The sequence below is a fragment of the Pleurodeles waltl genome, chromosome 3_1 (assembly GCF_031143425.1).
Source record: "Pleurodeles waltl isolate 20211129_DDA chromosome 3_1, aPleWal1.hap1.20221129, whole genome shotgun sequence".
Taxonomy (NCBI): domain Eukaryota; kingdom Metazoa; phylum Chordata; class Amphibia; order Caudata; family Salamandridae; genus Pleurodeles; species Pleurodeles waltl.
The window spans coordinates 1,698,727,655-1,698,742,023 of NC_090440.1; the positions used below are offsets into that span (position 1 = coordinate 1,698,727,655).

Here is a 14,369-nt window from a genome sequence, read left to right on the forward strand (position 1 = left end):
CCAGCCAATGCTTTACAGACACATCGGCGTGCAGGGTGCAGTGCCGGGCAGGTGCATGGCAAACACAGGCACCGGGTGTGTCCTGTGCACACAGCTCCCTTCTAGAAACATGGCCGGGCGCAGGTGTGCAACTCACCTCTCACATGCACAGGTATGGGCGGGGAGGGAGGGCTGTGCTGCTGATTCAGAGAAAGGTCTGGGCCCAGAGGTGGGTCCGCAGCCTAGCAGGACCAGGATGTCCGGGACTGAAGGCTGACGTAGGCTTGTGGACAGCAGAGAGTATAAAGACGCAGCTCGCCTCTGCTCCGTCTCCAGTAGCCGACACACTGGGACGGGTCTTAACTGAGCAGCGGCCAGAACATCGCAGGTAAGACGAGTTAAGACGCCCGCCGCGCAGGACAGCTCACGGGGTTGAGTGTTCGCTGCGTACGAGTGTGCATAACCCGAGGTTCATAGGACCGGTCAGTCCAAACCTGGCGCTCACATTTGTCAATGAAAAGCGCATATTCCGTAATGAGCGTCTTTGGGCTAAAACAACGATTTTAAAAATTACTTGCAGTTGCAAAATGACGCCCCCGTGTAGATTAGAGAGAAGGCCCCTGAAAGATTCGTGTCTCGGGGATATTCATAGGCCTTGGACTGGCTTGAGTGTCTTTGGATAGAAGCGGCGGACTTGCGGTGCCGGGACCTGCGTTACACCCAGGGTGTTGCCTGCCTATTGATGTTCTCTTTCTCTGTCTCTGCCTGCTCGTCCGTCTTGAATAAAGCACGCAGAGGCGTCAGTATGAACTAAATAATGAATGTAGCCAAGGCGATACTGCCACTGTCTGACGGAGGTACCAGTTCATTGCGATAGCAGCACAGCAGAGCTGGGCGCAGGGAGCACATATACAGAGTAGGAGAGCCACCCCGAGCGGGGCCCTGTCCCCTCTCCTGTCCTCGACTACAGCAGGAGAAACCTTGAGCAGATCATCGTGGACTCACGCGGCGGGCGCGCGCATGCGCAGAGAGTCCCAATCAAGGCGCGGCGTGCCGAAGGGTAGACCATGGGATCACCTATGCAGGACGCACATTGAGGAGGCAATGAGATATGTGCACGAGGTCGACCCCAACTATTTCAAATAGCTTTCTTCCCATTTAAAAATAAGTGCAACGAGAGTAATTTTATGCGCTTTGTTTCATTATTTTTGCAGTTATATATATGTTGTAATGTATATTCTCACCAGCGTTTCTGCAGATTCCAACGTATGATATGTTCATGGTCATTAAATCTGATAGTTGCTACTTTTGTAGGCCTGGTGTTAGCCAAGACATTTTGATTTTACTGAAGCTGTGGGGTATATTTATGAGCCCCTTACACCGCAGTTGCGGACCACTGCCTGCTCTGAAAAAATGAAACGAAAATGTTTCATTTTTCGTTTTTGTTATGCATCTCGTTTTCCTTTAAGGAAAACGGGCTGCATTACAAAAAAAAACCAAAAAAAACCTGCTTTATTGAAAAGCAGTCACAGACATAGTGGTCTGCTGTCTCCAGCAGGCCACCATTCAAGAGGGGGTCGCAAATTGCGACCCACCTCATGATTATTCATGAGGTGGGCATTTGCGAAGCCCTTGTGAATCACAGATGGTGTCAAGGACACCATCCTACATTCCGATTTGCGACTCGCAATTTGCAGGTCACAAATCTGAACCTACCTTCATGTGGCCCCAAATTCTTAAAGAAAGTCACCAAAGTGCACCCATGGTATATGTCGTACCCCTATAAAATATTTGTGAACTGTATTTTAGCATGGGTAAATACGATGTGTAGATTTGCTCATGTGAAAATCTATTGAGCATTTGCAAGTTCATTTTCCCTCCAGCCACTTTCTTCCCAACCCTGGAAGAAGTTATAATTCTGCCATTGTCAGGAGTAAATGTCCAACCTTTCTTATTATGGGAAAATATTAGAGAGAAGCTGGTAAAAATCTTTAAAACATGCAGGTTAGTAGGTTTGCAGACTCAAAGGCATTCCAGCCCTGGAACTATTGCTTACTGCTTCCTCCAGCCCCAGTATGCATATCTGCAGAAAGGTGGCAATATAAGGAAATTGCTACAGTAGGGATTGAAACTCCAAGTATTCAAGCCCTACTATGGTAGTAGCCCTGGCATAATCAGAGAGGCTATTAATTGCTGCCATAATTTGTCGCCACACTACATGGCACCAAAGGGACAAGTAGATCTTTTTACAGGACAAGTAGATTTGAGAATCAACCTGTCCCCTGGACAAGTAGATATTTTAATAAATTCCACACCCCTGAATAGTTCCAGGGCTGGAATGCCTTTGAGTCTGCAAACCTACTAACCTGCATGTTTTAAAGATTTTTACCAGCTTCTCTCTAATATTTTCCCATAATAAGAAAGGTTGGACATTTACTCCTGACAATGGCAGAATTATAACTTCTTCCAGGGTTGGGAAGAAAGTGGCTGGAGGGAAAATGAACTTGCAAATGCTCAATAGATTTTCACATGAGCAAATCTACACATCGTATTTACCCATGCTAAAATACAGTTCACAAATATTTTATAGGGGTACGACATATACCATGGGTGCACTTTTGTGACTTTCTTTAAGAATTTGGGGCCACATGAAGGTAGGTTCAGATTTGTGACCTGCAAATTGCGAGTCGCAAATCGGAATGTAGGATGGTGTCCTTGACACCATCTGTGATTCACAAGGGCTTCGCAAATGCCCACCTCATGAATAATCATGAGGTGGGTCACAATTTGCGACCCCCTCTTGAATGGTGGCCTGCTGGAGACAGTAGACCACTATGTCTGTGACTGCTTTTCAATAAAGCAGTTTTTTTTTGTTTTTTTTTGTAATGCAGCCCGTTTTCCTTAAAGGAAAACGAGATGCATAACAAAAACGAAAAATGAAACATTTTCGTTTCATTTTTTCAGAGCAGGCAGTGGTCCGCAGGACCACTGCCTGCTCTGAAAAAATTATTACAGTGACATTCACAATGGGGAAGGGGTCCCATGGGGATCCCTTCCCTTTTGCGAAAGTGTTAGCACCCATTTGAAATGGGTGCAAACTGCGATTGGTTTGCTCCCGCGTTCGCGGTCACAAAACAATCCTACATTGCACTGCGAGTTGCAATTAGGAAGGGAACACCCGTTACTAATTGCGAGTCGCAAACCCGTTTTGTGATTCGGTAACCAGGTTACTGAATCGCAAAACTGGGTTTGTGCATTGCAATGTGCTTTTTGCACGTCGCAAACAGCGAATGTCGCTGTTTGCGACATGCAAAAAGCTACCTACATGTGGGTCTTGGTCCCTAATTAGGTCTGGTGTTAACAAAGACATTTTGTTTTTATTAAACTTCTATTTCTCTCTCTTTCGGCTGGCTTTACTGTGAGTGATCGCATTCTGCTCTTCCACAAGGAGCATATTGCCACACAAAGTAGTTTTGTTCAGTGTCAGGAACTACAGTGGCAATCAGTGACGTAACGAAATTGGAGGGTGCCCCTTTGGAAAGAACATGGAGGAGCCCCCTCTCCAGACTCACTCAGGGCAGGTGCTGTGCTGAAGGGGCCCTCTGGAGGGCGGCTGCGGGGCCTTTGTTATGCTGCTGGTGGCAACGTGTGCTTTAAGAGTTCAAAAACTTTTTTGGGGGGGGTTTGCCAATGTTTGTTACAATGTTGAGGGCCTGGTAGCTCCCACAACAATAAAGTGTTACAAAAGCCATGTCAAAACAAGACACGCATTGATGAAACTAAAAGACTTATACAAATATGTCAGATCAGTTGGCTTTGTCAGTGTTTGTTTATTTTCATGCTTCCCATAATCGTGTTGAAAATGGTTACACTGATTTTCCATTAGAAATATTTTTGGGAAATACTAGCATGCATCAACACATTTTACTAAATGACACTTCATTTGCATATAATCAGAGAGCATTCTGGGAGCATTATACTTAGCCTCTTAGCCTAAACTTTTCAAACATGTGTGTACAGGTTTTTTTTTTGTTGTTGTACTGGAACCAACGTCAGTAGTGAAGTGTGACCTTAAAACATTTATTTACAGCACTCACCCTAATAATGAAGGCTTTCAAATAATGAACCATAAATACAAGTTGGGACAGCATTATCTTTTGGAAACACATTACCTCAACTGCAGAGAATTCCACTCTCTGTAAACAGGCAGCCAAAGGGTTTGTGCTGCAGGGGGTTGGGCCCACTTGTCCCAAGGACAAAGTAAACATAAAAACTTGTTGCCCTTGACCCCAAACAGGATGTCCTGGGCGTCTTCCCTGCTGTATACATTTTGTTTATTGTCCAGAATGAAGTATGCTTTACCATAAAATTGGAGTGCTCAGCGGTGTGAGAAATTTTCAGCGGAAATTGCACTAAATTTGATCAGTTTCAAGCAGGGTGGGCATACATTAGATGGTGCATTGTGCGAGGAGCATCTCTGGCACCCTTTTGTTGCCTTACCTCTATTCATTTCATGCTATGACCCCTAAAATGCTTTGGTCATGGCCTCTAAATATGCAGGTGCCCACTTCCAACGTGTTCACAAATCTCACTTAGTGAGTAGAGTGAGTGGATTTCCTTTTGCTTTATCTCCTCTAAGACCAGTGCTTAATTTGTAAATAAAAATGTACCGGAGCTCAAAGCTCTCCTCTTAAACACGTGGCAGCTGCAATTAAATATGGGAACGTGGAATACTGAGGCAGCATAATCCTAAAGCCATATTGAGCCTCTTCAATCCATTTAAAGTCACTCCTGCCCCTTCAGCTCACTCTTGCCACTTTCTGCTTTCTCCCTTTGTGATGCTTTTTCGTTTTTCTATTCCTCCGTCTTTCCTCAATGTGTTTTTTGCTTGCAGTAAATGCTTGAGGCAGAAGAATAAGCGCTGGCCCTAAAAAATAAGTGCCACTGCTCCGCACCGGAAACAACAAGCACAAATTAAGCACTGTCTATGACTAAGGCCCTTCACTCTTTTTTAGCGCTGCTCTCTTGGACTGCCACCCCTGAAAATGTGGCGCTTTTCTTGGTCAGTCTATTAGCTGCCCTCCTTCTGTGCCTCTCATTTTACTGGTACCACTCTCTCCATTTTATTATATACTGCCTTTATAATTGCTATGTTCTGTAATGTTTATTTGTATAGCATGCTTATCACCCATGAGGATATCAAGGAGCTTTGCAGGTTAGTAGGCAGCTTTCTCCCTGGTGAGTTTATGTGAAGAGCCAGGTCTTCAGCTTCTTGCAGGACTTGGAAAGTGACGAGGAGGCTCTGACGTGTTGTGAGAGATCATTCCATGCTTTGGGGGGGATGTAAGAGAAAGGGCAGTGTCCAGTTTTGGTTTTGTCTTACCCATCTTCAAGTGCTGCCCTTTTTACAGCACTGACGTTTTCAGAGCATTGTCCAGTCTGAATTCTATATTTCCCATCTATTAGACATCCACCCTCTTTGACACCCTTTTTTTCTTTCTCTGTCTCTTCGTCCCTTTTTCTCCCTCTTTTTCCATGTTCTTTCTGTGGTCATGTTTTTGGATTTCATGTCTCCCTTCTCAATATTTTCCCATTTTCCTCTTGTTTCATTTCACTTGTCTTTTCACCGTCTTCTCTTACCCTCACACTCTCATGCACTCCTACCTCTGATTCCCTTGTTTCTCCATCTTACTCACTTACACATAGGCTGCCACGCTTTTCTCATTTCCCCTAATTTCAGCATCTCTTTCTTACATGGTCTCTTACTTCTTTGTAGCTCCTACACGTGTCTTCCTCGACATTACCCAGAGCCCGAGCAAGGAGTTTTGTCACCATAGGTAGAGGCGCATCTTACAGTGCCACCCGGCACCAATGGGGGCAAAGTTAATGTTCGTACAGGTAGCAGGACATCCCCAGCTGGCTGCAGTCCAGTTACCTACCTAATATTCTCTTGCCAAAAATATCCCCCGCCCTCCTCTCGGGTTCACACACCGTTATCCCTTTTTAAACCAACTCTCTTAATCTCTTTTCTAGCAATCATTCTTCACCCTGTTCTTGAATACATAGTCCTCACACCTACCCCTTTCTCACCCCTCACCTCCATTTGTTTGCCCACATTTCCTCCTTGGAAATACCCTTTTAGCTCATACCTTTAATCTGTAATCTGTGTCGTACTCCAGCACCCCGCTCCTTCCGTGGCTCCCTTTCCCCTGCTCACCTCACACACGTGTGCCCTGCTCAGTGCTTAATTTGTAAATGAAAACATGCCGGAGCCCAAAGTCCTCTTCTTAAACACGCGGCTGCTGCACATAAATGTGGGAACACGGAATACTGAGGGGCGTAATCCTGAAGCCATCTCGGGCCTTCTAAATCCATTTAAAGCCACTCCCTGCCCCCTTCAGCTCATTCTAGCAGCTTTCTACGTTCTCCCTTTGTGACGCTTTTTCGTTTTTCTCTTCCTCCGTCTTTCCTATATGTGCCTTTTGCTCGCAGCAAATGGCTTGAGATTGAAGAGTAAGCGCCGGCCCTCAAAAATAAGTGCCGGTGCTCAGCACCGGAAACAACAAGCACAAATTAAGCACTGACCCTTCTCTTTCCTACTCATCATGTCACTATTGCCTCTCATACCTTTCTCATCATTTCTATGTACATATCTTCCAGCTTTGTGCCTCTTCTGAAACACCTCTTTTCTGCCCAAAACACTCCTTTTACTATGCTGCCCTCCCCACACAAGCACACACAGCTTTCCCTCTATCAGATTTTATTTGCCCTTCCAAACCCCTTATTTGTTTTCCTCTTCATTCTCCTGTACTTTCTTTTCTCGTATATAACTTGCGTTCTCTCATTCATGCTCATTTCTCGCCTCCTGTTCCGCACAAACACTTTCTGTTTTTCATCGCTCACTTAAACAAACTCACACACCCATGAGTTTCATGCTATCACTAGTGCAAACATCACATGCCCGCCTTCAGGCTCACACTAGTGAAAACAACATTGTGTTACTCAATTAGGCAATATCGACTTAGAAGCCCCGCTAATGATGTCTGGAGAGAAAACCCTAGCCAGGAGAGTGTGCTTGAATGAGTGCCCTGAGGATTTCAGGATGAAATGCGAAATCTTACTTGTGAAAGCAGCGAAACATAGGTTTGGGCACATGTACAACCAGCAGGACCTTGTGTTGATTCTTTGACTGTCCACCAATCAAGGAGTGACTGTAGCATCAAAGGTCAGTGTTAATTGGAGTGCCCAGCCACATTTTACGTGACTATGAATGAATGAATTCGTTTATTGGTTCAATTAATAAAAATGGTTACAAAACACATCAGCAATAAAACCAACCAAATGATACATAATTACAAACACGTTAAACTAGAGGGATTACTACTATAAAATGCATATAGTACACAATCGACGTGGGTTACACTGCATGGTCCACAAGACAGACATACTTCATAAATTCAGTCCTCACATCATGTAAGGGATTTAATTATAATAAACATTATATCCATGTATTTACCGAACCAAGCTAACCCTGTAATATCGCTTGTAATAAAACACAGGTATAGTGCTTCCTTCCGTGTGGAGGCCCCGTTTTTTAAAATGTTTAAGTAAAGTGCGACGTGCAGTTAAACATTCAAGGCAACAGCAGAGTAAATGAACAACGGATTCCTTCCGGTAACTGCAAAACCTGCAGTGCATATTAAGTGTGGGTTTGCCCTTCCATGATGCTCTGTACTCTTCTATGGGTAATACCATGAATCTCGAACGCAAGATGTAGGTTCTGCATCTCCTACTTAAGGCCACCCTCATATAAAGCTGAATTCTGTTTTCATCGTAAGAGGTGCAAATTGGATTGAAAGGCCCAGCCGATTTCAGCTTACCTCGATATCGCTGTAACTTGCCTTTTCAATAAGGCTTTTAGGGCGGGGAAAGCCACAATTCCTATTAGGCCGTCCTTAATGGGCTTTACATCTTTAATGGCTGCCTCTAGATATCTCGACCAGGGTTCATTTTCTAGTTTAAACATTTCCTGAATCTCCATTTTAGGTTTTTAGGTGTGTCTGGTTTGACCTTTTAAGTGACTACAATTGTGTCATGTAGACAGGTGCAACCCTCTCCAGAAAGGATTTGAATGTATGTACAGTAGGATAAAATACCATGGTTCTGGACCTAGTTGTGTTCTGAGACAGATATGATTCTGTACACCTAGATGGTTTGTACATTTGGTGTTTCTGGAAACAGAGATTGCAGTGTTGTACCATTACTCTGGGCGCGCAGTGAATCTGCCCACCAAGCATGTTTCCCTATTCCTCACTGATACGCTTTCATCTTCTCTCCTGGAACCACGCAGAACTCAATAGCACCCTTGGGTCCTCTCCACGTGTACCATACAGTCCTCACTGACACCCTTTGTTCCTCTGCATTAAAAACATGCAAATCTCACTGACACTGTTTGTTCCTCTGGATGGAGCCATATAACCTTCACTCACACCCATTGTTTCTCCCCACTGAAGCCATGCAGTCCTCGCTGACACCCTCTGTTCCTCTCCACTGGAGTCAAGCAGTCCTTACTGACACCCTCTGTTCCTCTCCACTGGAGTCAAGCAGTCCTTACTGACACCCTCTGTTCCTCCCACTGGAGTCATGCTGCTCTCACTGACACCCTCTGTTTGTTCTTCTGCATTGGAACCATGAAGCTCATCTTTCTCCCCACATAAAGCTGGCAACGTTAAGAGAACCCTACACGTTGTAGCTTCTCAGTGGCCAGCATATAGTTAGGCACGGACTTGCTAACGTGTAAATACTAGGCCAGAAGCATGGGTGGCATTGGAAAGTAGAGTCCAAGCTTCCTGCCAGCCCTACGAGCCACCCAGTCATTCGAGAACCTCTGCTCATCCACCTAAGGAGCAGAGTTGTCCCTGCACAGAGCACCTCCCTCTACAAATTCCCACTTCAGTCATTGACATCACATTTCAGTTTAACATCATGAAGGACAGGACAAGAACTATGAGAGTGTGATGGGCCCTCTTTGCTAACCCATTAAGCCTCACATGAGGAACTAACCCAGGTGCCAGCCTGTAAAGGATTTCCGAAGACAAGACTCTTCACACTCACAGAAGCCTTCTCCTCACACCAAGAAAACACAGGGATCAACCTCTCCCCTCGCAAGAAAAGACCTGACCCCATGGAAACAACTGTATATTGTCAGCCAGCTGACACTGACAAAAATCCTTTCTATCATGTGTGCCTCCAACTTAGCGTATCTGATAGTTCCTAGAAGGGTGCCTCAACTCATAACCTCCAGGCGCTGAAAATGGCTAATAGGTATCAGTTTGGCACTGTACAAAATAATTAATTAAACACTTAGCCTTTACTGACAACCGGTCTTCCACTCTATAAGTCATGATTCTTTAATTATGTGTTTCATCACAAATAAACTATCCAACCCAGCTGACATTATGTACCCTTCTGTGGTTATTGCCTGCTCAGCTCTCCCTCACAAGCCATTTCCTGTACGTCAAAGATGTGCCACCTTCACTGACGCCTGATTTTCCTTTCCAATGATTTTGCTGAGCCTTCAGGGCATCCAATTTTCGTCACCACGAAAGTTGTATAGCCTTCACTGCAACCCAATTACATCACCACTGAAGTTGTTTTAACCCCCCTGGGTGCCCACCTGGACTCACACCCTCAGTACTCGCTCCTAATTGTCAACACCAGCACTTATGGTAGTCCGCCAAATGGTGGCATTGTTTGAACGCCTTAGAGCCGAGCACAACAAAAGTTGTTTATTAATCAGTTTACATTATAAATGACTAATACCTGCTGCCAAAGTCATTCTTACAGCTTCGGGGCCTGGAATAGTCTGAATTGTCACACTTGTAGCAGCGTGGTGGTTAGTGGTTGTGTTGCGGCTGTATTGGTAGGCTCTGACAGGGGAAATGAGCACTACAAGTGGAAGTGGCCTCCTGACCAGGGCCCTGGCACTTATTTTATTTATTACAGATTAAGCACCGTCCCCGTTTCATTCACTGACACCCTATGTTTCTCCACAGGGAAGCTATGCAGCTCTCACTGACACTATGCTGCCTCCTCATGGTGGTTGCACTGGGAGAGGCCGCGACGAGGAAGCCCAAGATGTCGCCAGGAGCTGATGTGAACACCCAGGGCAAAACCGAGCTGCCCACAGAGAAAAAAGATCCCGAGGACACAAACCGAGTGACCACCCCTCAGACACTAGCACGAGGTGAGTGACGAGCGACTGATGCATGCTCCCTAGCTTGCTTTGGGCCCCATGGCACCCTTGCTATCCTACTGGTATCTTAAGCGTGCATAGGACATCTACATTGTTTGAAGATTTCGAAGGAGTCCTTTCCCCAAAAAATATGTGAACAGCAGTCGAGCCACAAGTGAATGCATCTAACTTTGTGATGTGAGGCAGGACAGAGGAAAAAGAGAGGAATGACATGTCCTGCTCAAGACACCAGGGCCTGTGAAAGTGGAGGAGTGCCATGCAAAGGCCTTGGGGAGCTGAAATAATAGGGTGCTACTACGCAATCAGTAGTTAAAAAACATCAGCTCGAAGTTTCACATTTTATTATTAATAACACTTTCCACTCAAAATACTCTCCTGTGCACTTATGCTCAAGGGTATATTTTTATATATATATATATATATATATATATATATATATATATATATATATATTTAGTCATAAATCATTACACAGCATCAGAGAGGCAATATTTACCAGCTTCTCATGGCAGGAATGACGCTGGCACCATCCATTAACTCGAAAGGTAACGTATTTTTTCTTATTTCATGTGGAGTACAAAGTGCATAATGCTATTCAAACAGATATGGCAACGCGTTTCGGCCTGAGCCTTCGACTGGCTAAATATATATATATATATATCTCCATCGTCGCCAAGCACCTTCCACAAGCAAGGAGAAGCCCACACTTCGTGGTTGAGGCCATTAAATGTAATTAAAAAATCGGCTGACGCACTTCGACCTGCTAGTCTTTGTCAAAGCCGTGATTACACAAACAGCTGAATTCAAAAAGACCAGAAACAGTGACACTTTAACAGGGGCTATTTGTGTTATACTTAGCATTAACTGTAAAGCAATGGGCGCCATAAAGATTTGAGTGGTAATTTATCATGTACGTGCAGTTGACCATGAAAGGTTTGACAACTTCAAATGTATAAATGAGGGAAGAGACAGTGCGATTATAACTTGAGACATTTCAAGCTACTGTGCTGTTGTAGTAAACAACTGGGTCATTATGAAGAATTTTAAATAGTAGTGAATTGGGTTCATTACCAGTTATCAGCCCGTCACGTGGTTTTCCTCTCGAGAATGATGCCAATTGTTGAAAATATTGTGAGAGGGGCGCATGCTCCATACAGATATATCTATGCTCATTGGGTACTTTACCATGAATTAGATGTATTTTCTTTTGTTTTCAAGCAATTATTATGATCATGTACACAATTGTGCTGCATAAAATTTTAACAGCAAAAAAATGGCAGTGATTTGGAAACACAATGAGTGAAAAGTTAGCGGTCTAGAGGTAGCTGTTTTTTAATTGGTAAGAGGATGAACTCCACTTTTTATAGCCACTCGACAATTGTTGCACTGTATGGCCAGTCGAAGGCTCCGGCCGAAACACGTTGCCGTCTTTCCTTGCACCTCGTACTTCATGGCTGTAATTTAAAATGAAAACATTGCAAGAATTGGAGACTTGGTTGTGCTGCCTGCTGTCTCTACGGCCCCTGGGTAAATGGTGGCTGGGAAGAAGATTTGCAGAAGCTATTGATTGTATATAGATTAGTTCAAGAAAGCTCATTGAGTATTAAAGTGCTACTCCTCAAGAAGAGTGCTGGTGGGAGTGATGTTGTTGCGTCACTCCAGAGCTGCGAGGGCCAGGGTGGAAGAATGTCCCTTAGATGTTCAAGGCAGAAGAAATGAAGGAAGGTCTATCAGGGTCAAAATTGACCCAGGTCGCAGTAGTTCAGGGCAGGGTCTCTTGCTTTGATGATCACTCACTTCACCCCGATGCCCATTGATGGAGACATAGAATAAGTCCACTTTGGCAATCCCAGTACATGAGCAATAGGCAAACTGTCAGGAGGGAAGGCTGCCGAAATTCCTCCCTAAGTACTTAGCAATTGCCTATGTAACAGGGGAATTAATATCCACCACCAGCAACATCAGGGCTTTGTTTCTGTATTGAGTTCCAGCTAGGATCTTAGCTGATCTTTGGTTTCTTGCTACCAGCCCTCACCAGGGCAGACAGTCTCGTTCCTGGTGGATTTGTGGAAGGATTAGGTAGGATGGTGGCGTATTCTGCCTAGCAGATATTTCCTCAGGCAGTGGTAACCAATTCACAGAGGATCTCCAATCTCTGCATCCACTTCTTTACCAGTTGCCTCTCTTTCCGCAGTGAAAACCCTGGGACCTGTGGAAGTGAAGGAACTCCCAACTCCAGGGGCCAAGACAAACTGAGAGATTCCAATGATGTTTTATTCTATGATTCATCAGCCTGTGTTCTTCTCAGATTTTATCGGCCAGATGGTTGATTAATGACATTTGCCTCCTTATGACGCAGTGTAATTGTAGGACGGAGATTTTATCACCATCTCTCCACAAAATGCTTTCAATTGCTGTGAAGCAGGCTTTTAATATTTTTTTATGGCATTTTAGACGTGTCCACCCGACTGCAGGATTTGCGATATCAACATGCTAAGAGGGTGTGGAATGGCTTGTTCCAATTAGTTCTCATCCAAAGTAAAATTTCAAGGGCCCCTTCTTCGATGTTTTCTTCCGAAGCACGTGAGATTTAAGGATTCCTCACGGAATGTTTTCATTGCTACCAGCTCCTATCTCTACCGATAGGGCCAGCAGTGCATTTGCATTTCTCTCTTGGATTATTGCATCATCCGTGTATAGTAAAAATGACACCTCGAAGTGTCCTACTTTTGGTACATACTGTGGGGCCTTCAGAACTTTGGGGTAGATATATAATTGATGTGCGGTTAGAGCCAACAGGCAGCTTTGTTGTCACTGAGGTAGTTGAGGTGTTTAAATGTTGAGGTTGATGTTAATCTTTTATTTGTAAGGTAGCATGCAGGTGTAGGCTGTACAGTGTTCTAACTGAGAGACGGAATGTGCACTGCAGAATGTTCTGAGTGTGTGAGTACTCAAGTAGGAGTCCATTTTGGAGCTCATGAAGGGCTAAGTTGCATTAACATCCAGCTCTTGGTACATGCAATTTGCTTCTGAACTTGTACAGAGTTCAATGAACCAATCCAACTAGAACTCCCTACGTGTAGGCAGTGCATTCTACAACTCCTCACTCTGAGTGACCACTAATCAGAGCATGTGCACTGTAGGAAGACATCAGACTCTGGTTTGTCGTAACTGTTTATTAATCAGGGTACACTCCAGGGCATATTTATGAAAAAGACACGCAGTGCAAGGCAGCAATTGCTGCACTGCGTGACAGGGAAAGGGCTGGGACGCGCCCCTCTTAAATCAATACAGCGCATTCATGCCTTTTCCTCTGCGCTGGTGCCCTTTTGGCTGCCTAGTGCCAACGCAGGCACTCTTGCACCATAGTGCAAGGGAGCCTCCCTTGCATGCAGGATTGAAATCAACAATCACTGAGGCGTATTTCTCTAGCGGCAGAATACAGCATGCGTAGAAAGAGGAAGTAATGAGGATAATTAGAGATATTTCTTCTTGTTACGCCTCTTCTGGGAAGGCTTCACATTTTGGGGCATTCCCAGATTTACCAGTTCTGGTAAATCAGGGAATGCATCAAAGTCCATGGGAGTTGCATGGGAACACCCAGTAACACCCATGGAACGCCTTCCCAGGGCAGAGTAAGCGAATGCAGTGATTTGCACTGTGTTGCTTTACTCCAGATTTATTAAGCCCCTCAAGGTCACGCAAAGTGGCCTTGCGTAGCTTCATAAATTGCATTTGGGGTTTGCATCGCGTATGTACCACGTTGCCTGGGGCAAACGCAGTGCAAACCCCCTCATAAATATGTCCCTCAGCGTTAAGCACTTTGGTGATACGAGTGTACACTAACTATGGGCATCCATGAATATCACACTCCATTCCAAGCATATAGTAAATGTTTTGGAGGAGAGCTGCTCATACCACACTCCTCCCATAAAATTCCATATAGAACTTTGGTGTCTCCGGCAGCCTTCTGGCCGAGCAGTATATTTTTGGAATTACAAGCGGAAACAATGTTTCCATTGGTTATTTCCCACAACTTTGCAAGAGTTCATAATATGCAGAAAAGTTGTTGTCAGTAATGTGCCAGAAAGTTTTCTAGCATATTTTGCATAAGGCCCTTCATTCTTACGGGCAT

General features: G+C 44.6%; 1 protein-coding gene across 1 annotated transcript in view; it reads left to right on the forward strand.

The window, feature by feature from the left end:
• Positions 1–212: 212 nt before the first annotated feature.
• The window catches only part of LOC138285516 (anterior gradient protein 2-like), a 51,678-nt gene continuing 37,521 nt past the window's right edge, over positions 213–14,369 (forward strand). Inside the window, exons 1-2 of the mRNA XM_069225529.1 lie at positions 213–367; positions 10,035–10,225. Of these exons, the coding sequence (XP_069081630.1) occupies positions 10,042–10,225 (184 nt within the window). The 5' untranslated portion in view covers positions 213–367; positions 10,035–10,041. The remainder of the gene's footprint in view (positions 368–10,034; positions 10,226–14,369) is intronic.